Source organism: Pogona vitticeps, chromosome 10, assembly GCF_051106095.1.
Source record: "Pogona vitticeps strain Pit_001003342236 chromosome 10, PviZW2.1, whole genome shotgun sequence".
NCBI classification, from domain to species: Eukaryota; Metazoa; Chordata; class Lepidosauria; order Squamata; family Agamidae; genus Pogona; species Pogona vitticeps.
The window spans coordinates 1,417,413-1,433,065 of NC_135792.1; the positions used below are offsets into that span (position 1 = coordinate 1,417,413).

The 15,653-nt window shown below is 49.9% G+C and overlaps 1 protein-coding gene across 1 annotated transcript in view; it reads right to left on the bottom strand.

Annotated features, from left to right (window-relative positions):
- Positions 1–15,653, bottom strand: part of FANCA (FA complementation group A) — a 28,728-nt gene that overhangs the window by 6,575 nt on the left and 6,500 nt on the right. Inside the window, exons 10-32 of the mRNA XM_020788285.3 lie at positions 15,210–15,276; positions 14,658–14,770; positions 13,947–14,023; positions 13,382–13,523; positions 12,562–12,695; positions 11,272–11,382; positions 10,678–10,773; positions 10,263–10,322; positions 9,811–9,899; positions 9,054–9,114; positions 8,777–8,826; positions 8,144–8,220; positions 6,846–6,953; positions 6,531–6,673; positions 5,524–5,594; positions 5,306–5,405; positions 4,903–5,108; positions 4,205–4,301; positions 3,515–3,691; positions 2,781–2,854; positions 2,053–2,181; positions 1,321–1,411; positions 248–417 (exon numbers count right to left, since the gene is read on the bottom strand). Of these exons, the coding sequence (XP_020643944.3) occupies positions 248–417; positions 1,321–1,411; positions 2,053–2,181; positions 2,781–2,854; positions 3,515–3,691; positions 4,205–4,301; positions 4,903–5,108; positions 5,306–5,405; positions 5,524–5,594; positions 6,531–6,673; positions 6,846–6,953; positions 8,144–8,220; positions 8,777–8,826; positions 9,054–9,114; positions 9,811–9,899; positions 10,263–10,322; positions 10,678–10,773; positions 11,272–11,382; positions 12,562–12,695; positions 13,382–13,523; positions 13,947–14,023; positions 14,658–14,770; positions 15,210–15,276 (2,443 nt within the window). The remainder of the gene's footprint in view (positions 1–247; positions 418–1,320; positions 1,412–2,052; positions 2,182–2,780; positions 2,855–3,514; positions 3,692–4,204; positions 4,302–4,902; positions 5,109–5,305; positions 5,406–5,523; positions 5,595–6,530; positions 6,674–6,845; positions 6,954–8,143; positions 8,221–8,776; positions 8,827–9,053; positions 9,115–9,810; positions 9,900–10,262; positions 10,323–10,677; positions 10,774–11,271; positions 11,383–12,561; positions 12,696–13,381; positions 13,524–13,946; positions 14,024–14,657; positions 14,771–15,209; positions 15,277–15,653) is intronic.

The window sequence follows — 15,653 nt, forward strand, 5'->3', positions numbered from 1 at the left end:
TTCCTTTCCCTGCATCTGGGCCTTGCGCGCTGCAGACCTTCAGGGCTGCACAGTGGCATGAGAAATGTAAGCACCAGCAGAACGACAGCCCCAAACAGACAGTGCCGGTTTCCCTTCCTCCCAGAACAGGGAAAGTGAGAAGGGAGGTTTTGTGGTTGCTTCCGTTTCTCAGCTGTGCTCTGCGTTGGCCCAGAAGGTGCTTAGAATTGCTGGCAGCCCCCCACCCCCACCCCCACCCCCCCTTCACCTGGTTTGAAGCAGGAGTTCCTGCTGCCGGCACAGCCTCTCCCCCACAGCGGCTCCGTTCCCTAGAGCTTTAAGCCTCTCCTGGAAAAGCTGGAACAGAAAGTGCTCCTCGCGGCCGCTGACGTCCTGTGAGGGTCTCCTGCGCACCAAGTGCAGCTCCAGCAGCATCTCCTGCCATCAAGAAAGAGAGCAGCAGGTAGAGGGGCCAGCTCCAGCCGGCCTTCCCAGCCGGAAACACCAGGAATTAGGAGCAGAAGCCCCAGTCCGTGTTTCTCCCAAGTATTTTCCCCAAGACCACTTCAGACATCTCCCTAACCCATACGAAACAGCCCTGGATGGAAGGCCAGCCTATTAGGCAAACCACTCTCTTAGGTGTATCCCCGTGAGTTCATAGGGGAGCGGATCATTTTTTATCCTCTCTAGGTCCGATTTTATGCCTCATGTTCTGCCTTACCCGATCTGACATTAAGCCTTTTGTATCGTATTTCATACTCTCTTGGTTTTATTTATAACGCTATTAATGTGGGGTTATATTTTATCATGCTGTAAACCATCCAGAATAGTGAATTGCACTTATGGGCTGCTATACAAAGAGTTAACAAAATAAGCAAATGATTTTTTTTATTAGTCTCAACAAATCTTTTTGCTGTAGAAAGCATGATTTTTGCACAGATCCATTAACCATGACAGCTGCTTTCATGTTACAGATATGACTTGGGTGGACCTTTTTGGATTCGTCTTCTGCCTGGTGGCCACAGGACCTGACCTGTCGCTTCCAAATGCTGCGTTTCTCTAGTTGCGATGGTGCCCACAAACACACCTGATCGACACAGTACCCAAAGGTCTGTCTCTAAAAGCTGTCCCAAGCCGCTGGTGGAAAGGTCCCGGGGACTGGCTAAGCCCTCCTCCACTTTAACTGAACAATGCCTCATCTTTGCTTTCGGCATGTAGTTCCTTAAACAGAAGGGAAATCTGGATTTGGGGAGGAGGGAGGAAGGCCAAACCCCTAAAAGCAGAAGATTAAGGAGGCAAAAAGTCCCAACATAACGTAACGCACAGGAGTCGGTGGATCACCTGTAATCTGCAGTGGAGGTCTGGGCTCCCTCTCCCTTGGGTGATGGAGCATTTGGGGTTCCTCAGGGGAGGGCACTTGCTCAGCTCAGATCTAGAAGAAGATAAAATGCAGGAGGGATTATCCTCTGGATTTACAGAGAAGTCGGGAACATTTGGCAGAGAAACAGGGAGGCCAAGGGCCATTTGGAACACCACAGAAGGCCTTTGACAGACGTTCTGATGTTAACTCTACCATCATCTTTACATGTTTTAACCTACGATGGGCTGGATCCAGATTTAATCCTATTTAGATTCACCGAAGTCAAGGGGAGTTAATTTAGTCGCACACCTAATTAAAGTCTCTGGAGGTCTTTCTCAGGGTACGATGGAGCGTGGATCCAACCCAATTAAAATATACTAAAATATACCACTGGCACAGCAGTATCATTTAAAGTGGATTCTGGAGGGATAAATAAAGAGACAAGAGGGCAGCGTGCATGGTGGTAACAGTTCATAAATCTTCCGTAGATGTATTTTGTCTCTTTGGACATGTACACCCCATCCTGTATCAGAAGATCTCAGGGGAGGTTAAGCTGAAAACATGGTAGGCTCTATTAGCTGCCAGACTGCAGATCATTTTTAAAAAGCTGTAATTTGCTTAGATGGTTTGATTCACACACAACCACGTCTGTGGATGTTACCTGGCCGGCACCTGAGTGCAAGGGGGAAACCACCCCCTGAGATGCTGTTTACCTGTGGCAGAAATCCAGGATGGCCCCTATAAGAATCGCACATGCCTTCCTTAAGTCTCCATCGCAGCCTCCACCGGCGCTGGACCGGGGGAGATAGTGCTGGTACAGGGCCCAGTCATGGAACGCCCGCCTGCAAGACAGGAAGCCGACGGCGGAGCTTGACGTTCTGCCATTACATCGAAAGGGAAGGCAAGGGAGGGAGCCGTGGGCCCTGGGCCGGCGCTGCAGGGCTTAGGGCTACCCCCGGAAGGGCCTGGGGGACAGGCAAGTGGCCAGAGTTCGGTGAAAGCAAAAAGACTTCCAAAGAAGAAACGCTGAATTAATCACCCGTTGTTTTTTTGCACTGATTTGGGACTGAGGAAGGACAGACAATCTCACTCTTCCGTCCTGTGCCCTATCTTAAGAAAGATGAAGGTCGGTGGGAAAAGAGCACACACACACACCCGGGCTTCTGGAAAACACCCCCCCAACAACCCACTGCCCCTGCAGACCCTGAATCAGCATTGAAATATGTGTGTGTGTGTGTGTGTCTATGTAGCCTGCCTTTGCGCTGAGTTGCAACCGCGAATCACTTCCAAAGGTGACCAGAAAGGCTTCCTAAGGCTTCCTGGGGCCAACCTCTCGCCGGCTGGTGTGATTCCCCTCCTAGCCTTCCCTCTGCTTGTACATGGACCAGGCCCTTCATTCTGCCGTTCCTAGGCAGACGGCGACAGGACGTCTGGCCCTCACCTCTCAGAAGCAGAAAGGAGGTCTCCCTCGGGGTCGACTCCCAGCTCCATCAGCAGCCACTCCTGCAGAGTCAGCTGGAAGAAAGGCAGACGGGTTAGACCCAGGACACGTGCACCCACAGGGAAAACGGACCAGACCCCTTAAGGCCGTCTGCACAGTCCGTTAGGCCTGAGATGAGCCACTGCGGGGGGGGGGGAAGCAGCCCCCTCCCCAGACTTACGGCAGGAGACACCCCTGCCCCGAAAACCTGGCCGTTTCTTATTTTGCGAAAACACGGTCTGGGGGCAAAACAAACGAAGTGCGCACATCCTCCTTCAGCAGCAGCCGCTCCCAGAGGCCTGTGGGTCACCCAGAGCAGGACACCTGCTCGAGGTCCCGAGCAGGCACTGAGAAGCGGATAGCCAGGATTGGGCCCTGCGTGCCCCTCTTTAAGGCACACACCCTCCTCCCTGTGGGACGCTGGGATCTGCTTGCGGCCTCCCTCGTGAGCATCCTCCCAAACGCCGCCTGCACAGCCTGTCCCCAAAGGAAAAGCCAGAGAAGCCGTCTCTGCAGTTAGAACTCACGTACATCCCCCCCCCCAAAAAAAGATACAGAATTTTGGAACAAAGCACACAAGCCCATCCAGGGGCAATGACAGCACCATCCAGATTCTTTCCTGGGTGAGCAGGGATTGCATTTGACGCCCGTGCTCTCAAGAGGACCACACACAGATCCCGACGGACAGAGCTCACCTGGAATGCTTTCTCTTCCAAGAGCCTTTCGATACGCTTTTCCTTCCATAGGCAGAGGGCGGCTGCCTTGTAGCAGGGATCCGGGCGGGATAAAGCTTCCCAGGGAAGCTCGTCTGCGCTCCCTTCGTAGCAAATGCCTCGAGCTTCCACAAAGAGCCGTGGCATGGTGTACTGAAACTGGGAGACAGAAGGGTGTAAAGGCCACGACCCGCTGGGAGGTTGTGGGGGCTTAATTGAACCCACTGGGATGACACGGGGCTTAGGAAGACAGGCTCCTAGGACCACAGTCCTCCTGCCCTCCCGGCCCTTCATCTGCTCCAGCAGCAATGTCGGACGGTTTTCATCTTCTCCATCCGTGTATTTCTTTTTATCTGCACTCACAAACCTATCCAGAAATCAATCTGGTAACTTGACATTTACTACCTGCCTCACTGAAAGGGTCACCCCATTAGTAAACAGCAATTCCCTTTGTCTTTAAGAAATGGGACCCAGAAACCTAGTATTCTGGAACCAATGATTCCAAAAGATCATAAAGCCTCACTGGCCACAGAAACGGCAACCACAACCAGGAAAAAAAATAAAGTTGCACCTTAAAGGCAAGCCAGAAAAATCTGCAGCATAAAGATGTAGGTCTCCTGGAATTTAGCGAAATATAAGATAGCGCTTTTCCTTTAAAAAGCAGATGTTTACCTTTTTTACAAAAGCAGGATGAAGGAAGGAGCTCAAGTCGTCATGGGAGAGAGAGGCAAACTTGCATAAAACATAGGACAATACCACAGTGCAAAATCTGCAAAAACAGGAAGAAAATGCATTCTTTCAGCTAACCTGCCTGTGACACCCGCCCCCTTTTTCAAATAATATTGATGACATTTCTATCCCCTTCTCCCAAACGGTTTCATTCCACAACAAGCCTCCGAGGCAGACGCAGACTCTGGGAGAGCCACTGAAAAAACGCTCCATCAGGGCGTTTAATGGATGAATGGGGAAAAAGAAAACCAGCTCTCCCTTGTTCTGCAATAGCCAGTGTAGCGTAGTGGACAGAATGTCCAACCAGGTCTCAGGAGATCCGGGTTCAAACCTCCACTTGGCCATGGAAAGTCTCCACTTGGCCAGGGAATGCCTCCTGTAACATCTGAGGCCTCAAAAACCCTATTAGGGTCGCCGGATGTTGGAAGTGAGTTGAGAGCACCCCTTTGCTCTAGTAGGATGCTGACTCCTACTCCACACTAGCTCTCCGGTTCACAAAATCTAAATTGTTTTATTAAAAATATGGACAATATTTAAGCTTTCTCAAGCAGTAACGTGGACAGGTCATCCCCGCAGGCTTGCAGTCCCAGTAACTCTAAAAGGAAAGGCTGACAAGCCACAAAATGGACCGGAAAACGTACCTCATGCAAAAGACCACCGACTCTCCCGTCTTGCACGGCAGGAAACATTCCCAGAGTCCTGTGAAAGACCGGCCTCTGGCAGAGCCCAAGCGAGGAGTCGAAGGAGGAGAGCCGACGTCCACTGCGGGGAGCAAGGACTCAGCTTCATTTAAGTGAACCGCCAAGACAGCCAGGCCGATGAGGTGAGCGTCGCTTAGGGAAGAACCCTGCAAGGAGACAAACGCAGCAGATCCTGCAGAGGACGTTCCAAGCAAGAGAGTTTTATATGAGGCAACGGGTCTCCGTCCAGCCTAGAAGTACTAGGAGAACCTCAAACGACCCGAGAGGCTGGCCGTCAGAAAAGCCAACGAGATTCCTGTCCTTCGACCGGGGAGGGGTGCCTCAGGCACAGCAGAGAACTCACCTGGTGACAGAGCAGCTGGCACAGCCGACTCAGCAAGGAGGGCAGGAGGGGACGGTGTCCGGCCATCATTTTCACGAAAAGGGAGGGCCAGGTCCCCTGCCTGCAGGGAACACAAACCGCATGGTCCTGTCATGGCCAACACGAAAACAAAACGGCTGCACGGATGTTCTGGCAGCCAGCCACAACCCGCAGGGAGAGCCTGTGGGCTCTTACTTTACCTGTCAGGAGGGAGGAAGCAGGACGCGGACATCACGGTCTGGCAAAACGACGTGAGCAGAAGATCAACAACCTGAAACAGAGGGAGGGAGGGAGGGAGAGGGGCTGTTCATTTCTATACTAGGCAATCTATTCAAGCCTTTGAAAAGTTGATTTTAAAAAAATTACAACCTCCCACAAGCAACCAAGCTAAATGCCTTTATGTATTTTTCTTCCCCCGCTGTCTGCGTCTGGGGCATTCCCACTTTAAAAATCTGCATGTTTTTCTGGGTCCGTTTTATTTCTCTGACACGCTCAGTCAAGCTTTGCTGATCAGTCCTGCAATTCTAAGATGATGATGATGATGAAATGTGTGAATTCTCAAAAGGGGGAGGGAGCCGCTGAGAAACGAGTCTTGGGGAGATGCCATAATGCTCCTTCCGCCCCGGCGGTTCAGCCCGGGTGGGACTGTTCTGCTTCCGTCCCGTCTTCGGGGGCTGTTGAATGGGATTCTGCGCCCGAAAGCGACCTGGGGAGGCAGGGTAGGGCACGACGGGCACACACCGCTCTCTCCACCACTCCACATCCCTAAGCCCTGTGCAACCCGAGGGGGGTTGTCTCCTCTGCCTCACGGCAGGGCCGGCATTTTATTCAAGGAAAGTAACAGAAAGGGGATTCTTTTGGCAGGCTTGCGTGTTCCAGGGCTGGCTTCCTCAGCCCCCTTGCACGAAGCAGGAGCTGTCCTAATGTGTGTGACTGAAAACAAGAGTGGGAGTAAATACAGCCCCCACCACCACCTAAGGTTACTGGATTGCAAATCCCAGCATGTCTCACCGCTGATTGTGATGGCGAGGGCCGATGGGGGCTCTAGTCCAAAGAACACGGGAATAGCACCCACCACCCACCACCACCTTCAGTAGATGCCCTCCTGCCAGGAAAGGTCATCCCTGAAAACCACAAGGTTTGGCTTGGGGGGACAGCCTTCCCACCTAAGTGGGGGCCCCTTTGATCCCCCTTCTCTTCTACCCACCTCTTGATGGGGCCGCTCAACTTCAGGAGCAGAAAGGTCCAGCTGGATTCTAAGACTCAAGGACGCAGCATCATCCTCGTCGTCCGGCCTCCCCAGGACCCCCATTAGCTTCTCAGAAACCACAGCAATCTGCGCCAGCACTCCTGCAGGCAAAAGGAAGGTGGCAGAAGAGACCAGCAGAATGGCATGGATGAGAGATCCTGAGACTGAAGGTGAAAGGATTTTTCCAATCCTTTCCAATTCCTTCAATTCCTTTAGTCTGCAGATAAGTGAAACTGCAGGTGCCCCGGACCTGAATCAATTGTCTCCACTTACCATCATATTTGCTTGGGTCTATAACCAGCAGTCTCAGTGCTTCCAGTTCAGCCTTTAGCAACTCCAAGGGTTCCTTGAGGCCACTGGTCTCCATTTCCGCTGATCCACCTGCAAACCACAGGAAGAGCCGTCTTGTCCCGGGGGGAACCTGATGCTCCCAACACCCCTCAAAACCAAGACTATGAAGTCTGCACATTCCTCGTCTGAATGGAATTACAGATCCTGCCATTTCTAGTTAGGTCGATTCTTGGACTTTTCTGTTCTCTGCAATATGCAGCCCTTCGTCGTTCAGGTTCTCAACCCTTGCATTTTTCATGCTCTATTAGTAGCCCAGAAAAGGTACGACCCAGCCCTGTTTTGGGAATTTGGTAACGGGAACCACACAGTTGGGGTCCTTTCAAATCTGGGTCAAAACACCAAATGTGCACAGTTGAGCAAATCCGCCTGGAAGTCATCACCACTGCCCCTCGGAAGGGAGCAAGGCAGCAGCCCCACTGGTTAAACCAGGCTTCCCAACACCACGCCCCAAGCGACATCCAATAACCAAGGATCGTTTGGTGATATCGGGCAGCTGCAATTCCATCCGCGTCAACCCGGTTAAACTAAAGGACCAAAGGAGGTCAAATGGTTGGATTCTGTCCTAGCAAGGGCACCCAGACTGACCCAGGAGGCCACTAGAGGCCAGTGTCTACCCAAGCCCTTCCTGTAGATCACGAATCCGTCTCTTTCACCCTCTCCATTCTTGCCTCTCATCAGAGAAAAGCAACTGTCTTCACTTTCGAAACTAGTAGAGTCGGGTAAAGTTTACAGTGTTGGTTTTTTTTAAAACCACTGCACCCAGAATATTCCATCCAAATATGCCCAAGCCGCCTGGGAGGTATCAGGCGTTGGGAAATGTAACTTTCCTAATCTTTGGGGGAAGGAAGCTCTTCTAAAGCAGCAGCAGGTCCTCCTATCTACTGTGGTTCATCTTTTGCAGGCTGGGAACAAGGGAAGCGGCCGATCTTCAGCAAGCTCATTGCTCTGGGGTTCTCCCTGCACCGTCCTCCCTCCTGACTCAGAAACACCATCATCCCCCTTGCCCCCCTCCCAGGCAAGGCTCTGGATATTCCTTGTTAAATTAAGACAGATGCCAGCACCGCAAAACATTTTCCTCTTCCACAACCAAAAACAGGGCGCTATATTTGGAGAAACGTTAAGCTTCGCTCCATTTTTCTTTTAAAGAATACAAGAGGAAAAGGCGGTGTTTATGTTCAATACTCTAATTATTATTTTTTAAAGTTCCCCCCCCCCCTTACCTTGCAAAAATGTCTCTTTTGCAACTTGGCATCCTTCAATATATGTGGCATATGCGTTCAAAGGAATTTTTTCCGCTCTGTTGGGGAGAGACACAAACCTTTTTCCACCACTGAATCAAGTCCCAGGGCCCCCTTGCAAACACTGGGAAGCGGGCCTCTGCTTTTGGAACAGCCACCCTTTGCTTACTCCCTTCTCACAGTCCACAGACCAACTCTGTTAAATGATTTCTCAACAGGGTGCCCCGTGTTGCCATCCCGTGATCTCCCTCTGCCACTAGCTCTGATTCGATGCAAAACGCAATTATGTGAAAGCTCACCCATAGCTCAGTCATTGATACAGGCTTTGCATACAAAAGTTCCTAAGTTCCCAACTCTGGAAAATTCCTGAAGGTTAGAGAAGACACCACAAGGCTAAGAAGGCAAAGAGTCTAACCCGGAGCTAAAACCTATAGGTAGACGTGACACATAATAAAGTTCTCCAGCAATACGTGGGGAAAGAAAAGGTTGTAACATTACCATAGACATAGAAACAGCCCACATGTGATAAAAGGAAAGCACCCTCAGACTAATTAAGAAGAAACCTAGATAGCCAAATAAATATGATGATGGGTTTAACATCATCCAGCTCCTCACCTTTTGAGGGCCTCTATCAAAGCCATGTGGGAGTCAGGAACTTCAGGAAGCTGAAAGATTTTTTTGGTAAAATACATCAATACCCTTTTTGATACCGTTGATTTCATGTGGGCATCTTTACTGCGCAAAATCATTCTAAGCCGTTTTAAGAAAACAATAAAGATATGAATAGAGATGCAGGTGAACAAGGACAAACGTTATGTGAATCAGTGAAACAGAAAAAAACATGAAATTTCTCTAGCTAGAAATGACGGTAACAGAAAAAGAGGATACTAACCACGCGGGGAGCAAGCAGAGCAGGAAGAAAACGGGAGGCGTAATAAGGCCGTCTGAAAATACTGAAACGAAAAGACAGAAGCAAAAGTAAGCCAAAGTGAGTGGCATCAGAAACACAGCGAAGTTTTTGAAAAGTCCTTAAAACCAGCAGAGTTAAAACAAGAGAGACAACCTCAAAATTAGTGCTTGAGATATCACAGGGTGTGAATGTTTTATTACTACAAAGGGGCCACTGATCTGTTTTGCTACAGGGGCGTTTTATCACTGGGAAGAAGATACCCGGGTGTCCTGAAGGAATGCAAGGAAATGCATTTGCGGCACATGGACAGGGAGACAGAAGCACCCAGAGCTGCTCGTCCCAGCAGCATCCTCCCAAAAAAAAGGGGGGGGGTATCCAAGATCCAGAGCACATGGTTTGCAGGCTGCAGTTCACAAGGGACATTTTCCCCCCTAAGTCGGCCACACTACTAAAACAAAAGAGGAATTAGACCAGATGGGGAGGACAGGTTTCCCTGAGGAGTCCTTCTAAGTGGAAGCCAAGAGCCTTCCTGCTGTTCAAGCCCCCTGGTTCCCCCCCCCCCGCTTCCTTCAAGGCTTCTGTGCTGTCTGTGGTTGGCCGACAGCTGCAGGAACAAAACACAAAGACAGCTCTCCTGTTCCTCCCCTTCAAAGGCTTTCATTTCCAGCTTTTGCTTGCATGCCATTGAAACGGAGGCTTCGAGGGGCTGGATTTATATATATAAAAAAAGAGACCCTACCTGGCTTCCATTACGCTTGCTGGGATCTTCCCGGTGTTTTCAAATATCTGAACAGCCTTTTCAACATCTTGAAGGGCTTGAGAGGGTGGCTGGCGGGTGTACCCAACAAATTGGGGGGGGGGGGAGAGAGAGAAGGGGAGAATGGTTTCTATCCCCTTTTGCACAACCGACCGACCATGTCTCTTTCTTGTATGTTCTTTTGTGTTTTACAATGGCCTACCCCAGGAGAGGTCGAATCATTCAAGGGCAGAAAAAGGGCATCCCTGACCCTTTATAAGAGAGAGTCCACCCAAGAAACTTGGCGCCTGTCTTTCTAAAGAAACATCATCATTTCCACACCGTAGCATCAGTTATTCCGGGGCAAATCTGGAGGCGGGCGACGCGATCGCCTCCCACGGAGTAGCATCCGTTAAAGCAATCAGTTTGGAGAAGGAAGGGGCACCTTTGAATACCTGATCATCCTCCTTCGCCGTGGATAAATCCTCATAGAGGCCCATGTCTTCTATCGAAACCTGAAAGTGCATCGCAAGAGAATAATACCTGGGGCAGGGGTGTTAAGGAAAAAGGACTGGGGGTGTAAAGCATCCTTTGGGGACCATCCCTAGAACCATTTCGCGAGGCTGAAAGGGAGGTGGGGTGCCATTTCAGCCCCACAGAAATTCCACTGCCACAAGAGCTAAGAAGGGGTTGAAGGGCTTTTCTTTGGACGAAAGCCGGCAGCTGAACTCCCCAAAATGTAGGGGTTTTTCCCCCAGACTTTGTGCACATCTGGAAGGGGGCAAGGAGATCAGCTAGACACCTGAGACGCAGCGACGTCTCCTTTAGAGAAGCTGGCCTTTGAGAAGAGGGAACGTTCTCTCCACTGACCTTGAAATCAGCCAGCCGGGTTTTAGCCAGAGCGATATATTCCAGGAGGAAAGGACGGTATTTGGTCGGCACAAAGGGAGGGTGCATGATGTGCACCTAAGAGGAAGTTCGAAGGACAGTCAGGTCAAGCCCCCCAGTGCCCCCCCGCCCTCCCCTTTCCCTGGGGGGGGCAGGCTTCTCAAGGCCCACTGGGACTGCTGTTTTCCAAACTGCACCACCAAGCCGAGAGCAAAGCCAAAGTTTGGAAGAGCAAGCCAGAGACGGAAGGGTTGTTTCCTTCGCCACCGCTTTGAACCCAGGTAATGAGCTTCGAGCCGCCTTCATTCAGGCTGCTTTGCCCCACCGAGGCTCCCTCACTTGGGCCAGCCCTTACGCAGGGGGAACTCCGTTCCCCAGGGCATGCGAGGAGGAGGCCTGGCAAACCCAGCAAGGTTGGCTTCAACAAGATTTGCACTCTTCTTTTATCGCAAATGTGTCCAGGAAGAGGGTTTCACATTCCCTAGAAGTTCAAGCAAGCCTGCAAGTGAGCAGCAGTTAAAAATAGGAGGGGAAAATGTTATGGAAAAGGGCAGTTCATCCTGGCCCATTCCTTACCTTCAAATACTGTGGAGCTTCAAAAGGGACCAGCTCTGTCAGGAACTTGAAGAGAAAGACCAGGGCCTTCTTACTGGTGCTGTGGAAGCCGTTGGGACTCCCAAAAGCAGCCTGGGAAAGAGACACGGAAGCAGCAATGGGAGAAACCCCGCTGGCCAGCAATCATCCTTCCTGCCTTCAACACTATGGAAATCTAGCACTCAGTGAACAGCCTACAATCGCACTGCCCCTTAAAAAAAAAAAAAACCACCCAAACCCCACTACTCTATATGGGAAATGGGAAAACATCACAACAACAACAATCAAAGCATTTGCAAATTTCGAAGGGAACATTTCAGTCTGCAGCCCCTTCTAAATTTAGAGGTTTAACAAAGTTAAGTGCACTGCTGAATTAAAAAAAACACAATATAACCTGTGCAATAAGAGAGCCATGGGTATCAATGGTCATGACTCATTTCCAGATTTTAAAATAACAGTACAGTGTATTTTTCCCCCTAAAATACATAATGCCTCTTTTCAAATCCTTATATTCTCCTGGGGGAAGCACACACACACACCGCTGGTCAAGAAGCACCAGGCTTCTTCCTGAAGACGCTTCTCAGAAGCACTGGTCAAACCAGTTCCTTGCCTGGTTTTTCATTGTACAGGGGTTATGCCCCCAATGCATGGCCCTCTCGTTGATGCTGCTCCCCTGCTCCCATCATCTCTCCCTACAAAATCGTGTCTGCTAGCACTCACAGGAGGTGCACTTGAAGGACAGCTTGGGGGGGGGGGAAGGCATTACCCATCCTGGGCATGTATGCCAGAATTTTTCCACTGACATCTCCCTTGTCGTTCTGACAGGGGAGGCTCTGCATGACTAACCCTGCCCTTTTCCAACTCTGCTTATTCAGCTTTATTCTGTGGCTGCTGCCAATCCATCCGGCCAAAATGTGAACCGTCTCCGGGTCCAGGCATCTGGCATCGCAGGGGAGTCTTCTTACCCTGGCCTCTTACACACCCGCAAGACATTTCTGTCTCTGTTTTCACATATTTGAAGGCATGTTTATTATCACTTGAAAAACCTGAAAGCAGTTTACAAAAAAAAACCCAAAAAACCCACCTCGCAGTTAAAGAAATAAAATAACAAAGGGCAAGCAAAAACAATAGAAACCATTCAAGTAATTCATTAAGAAGTAACCATCGGCCTTAAGAATCAGGAAGACGGCTGAGCAATCAAGACTCCAGTAAAGGGGCAGAAGCATGGAGGGTGGGCTTCCTCCCCGAAGCTTGCGTTTGTGTTTTCTTTACCTGGAACCATTCTGAGTAAGGCACGAAGATGGCAGGGCCCTCCAAGGCCGCCTGGCGGACGATCAGGAAAGCCGTGACCATGTTTTCCAGGTCATAATCCTCAAAGGCTTTTCTCAACAGACGGCCCAGGAAGTCTACGAAAGGCAGAGAAACACCTCCTTGGCTCCTTACACCTCGAAAGGGGGGAACCTCTATCGCCAAAATCACAGCATGGCCGTCATTTCAAGGGTCACATCATTGGCAGTTCAGATTTGGGACTGTGGATCAGACCGCTGGCGCGTATGCAGGTAATAAAAGCGGGGAAACTGAACTTTTTATGCCAGAGAGGGCCAGAGTTCAGGAATGCAGGTTCAGGATTCTGGGAGTTGTCGTCTTTAACAGTATCCTTTCCAGACTCTGCTCCCAACTTTCAAAAGCAGTGGGAGACGTCATCTCCTACAGAATAGGGCCCAACACCGCACTGCAAATATCTGAGACCTACACGGGAACACATAAGCCCTCCAGCTCAAGGAACAGCAATCACAATGGAAACACACACACACACATGTTTCAACATAAAAATATTGAGACTGGAAAGTTAGCAAAAGCAGCCACTTCCTACTGAGAACCACTGGCAGAAAATCCAGTATTTATCCGCACTGCTGAGCTAGCAAGCTTGTAGGTCCTGCTGGTTATTTTAGTCTATGCCTGCATTCCTAAAATAAGGGGTCAAGGGGAGTGGAAAACGGGGTGTGTGAAGCCCTCAGGTATTCTGTGGACCATGAGCGGCTTCAGGAGGTGTGTTGCTGCTCCAGTGACTGCCTCCAGACTCAGTATCTACCTTTGACCAGGGCTTCTGCTTCAGAATGGCAGACCAACAGCGTGGAGACGCAGGAAAGGACGTGATGCCAGTTGACTTCGCTCGTCTCGAGGACCTTCTGCAAATGATGGACCAGCTCCTCAGGTTTGAACAACACAAACAGCTAGAAGGAAATCGAAACCAGAAGAAGAAGAAAAACAATCACACTCACAAGAGAGGCCAGTAAGGGGAACCAGTCTCCATTTTATGGCTCTTTTTTAAAAATCTTGGGATGGACCCCAAACAGCTTTCATTTTGCAAAATGAAAAGTGAACTTCGGGGTCACGTTTGGTTTCCGAACAAATATTATTATTTTTATTTCAAAAACGGGCGGCTGCAGCCTTAGGTGTCCTGGGGAATGGAAAAGAGGGCATATGTGAGGCCCTCGGGGGGGGGCTCTGCGGCTACCCACCCTCGCAGAAACTGCGAAAGGGAGACACAGTTCTGCTAGCTCAGCTGTGGGAAGGATTACGAGCTGGAAGAAAAAGGGAGACGGACGTTCGCTAAGATACCAAGCCTTCCTGTTCAGACCCACAAGCGGACCTACTTTGCGGTACAACATGGTGAGCACCGGGCTGGTTCTGGCAAAGCACCATTCCCTCTGCAGATGAACGGCATCGGAAACTGTGTTTGGAGAGACAGGAAGGGGAGGGGGGGAAACAGTTTGCACAGAACAGTGAGAGCCGTACTGCAGACGTACAGAAATATTCAGACTGGCTTCTGACCCACGGTGCCAAGGCTTAGCCACAGGCTGCCTAAATAGCTGTAAGTTACTTCTGGCACAACTCCTAGAATCCTCTACCAAAGAGGAAACTCCACATTTCTAGTTGCTGTCATCCCACTCTTTTCAGTCCAACCTTGAACCCATCTCTGGAGTTCCCCCTCTGAAGGGCCACGTCAAGCAGGGGAGGCCGTTCAAAGACACCCGTGGAGCCTGGATCAAAAGCCCAGGAGGGACGGGAGGAGGCTGATCGGTGGCTGCTGGAGGCACTCCAGGCAGGAATAATAAGTGGGGCCCTACTTTGTCTCCCTGCCAGCATATGCTTAGAGGACCCCATTCCCAGGGGTCCTCTTAGCCAGGGAATGCATTTTTAATGCTGAAAAAAGATATATGAAAATTTGGGGCTCTGAGGCTTGGTTATGCTGGTTTAGGGACACGGGGAGTTTTGATTTTAAAGAAGTCCTTGTTCTAAGCTATGGGTATATAAAGAGCCGCACACGACACCACAAACTCACCTCTCTCCCTCTCTACTCCTACCTTTTAGCTGAGGGTTGTAGGTGAGAACCTGAGTCAAGGTATGGCTAAAGAACCCCTGCAAAGCCTCGGAAGGAACTCTGCCTTGGTAGGCTGTCACGCTGAATATGTGCAGCCTGAAAAGAGAAAGAGGGAGAGAAACCTCTAAGAGCTTAAGATAAGAGCCGTGACTCATCATTGCACAAGCGGCCGTTTAATGGCTCCAATTTTGTCACTGAATTGACATAGCTGGAAAGCTGTCAAAACGTACGTCAATATTTATCTTTTATTTTAGCAACATACACCAAATATATATATATATTTTTTTTCTTTATATGGAAAAAAAAGTCTTAAATGGAAACAAAAAGGAACGATATGAGATGCAGCTTGGAACTGAAGACCCTGCTTTGAGCATCTTTAGGATGGAAGGGGGAGAAAACCTGCAAGGATACTCTCTATGAAACTTAGATAAGGAGTGTTCCCCCCCACACACACACACACACCCTGTTATCTTTTCAAGGGCTTTCAGAATCATCCACCCCACGGCAGGCTTTGGCAAAGTGCTCAGGAGCTCACCAGCATTTCACTGCCTTCAGCTTGGAGGCCTCTTCCTGCTTCTCCTGAGCTACAGAATCAAGCATCCCTAAAAAGAAACAAAAGCTGAGCAGGTGAGAAACGGCAGAATGAGGCTAAAGAGGACTGAAACTGCTAATGGAAAAAACCATATACGAGAGTGTGTGTGTGGATTATGTGCACTCTTTAAGAGGATGACCTCATTAGGGGACTGGGGAAAAGAGACAATTCATCACATGCGGAAACTATGATGAACATTTTCTTAAGTGGCAGAGAGAGAGAGAATTAACCCTGACCTTGAACCACTTTGGAATGTGCCTTAATACTGAAATACTAGGTGACCTAGTATTTATGTGCTAGAAGTAGCTGGAGCACAAGATCCACCAGGAACATTTATTGCACAAGTGCCTCTGAAGGGAACGGCGGCAGCACATAAGCATGGCAACG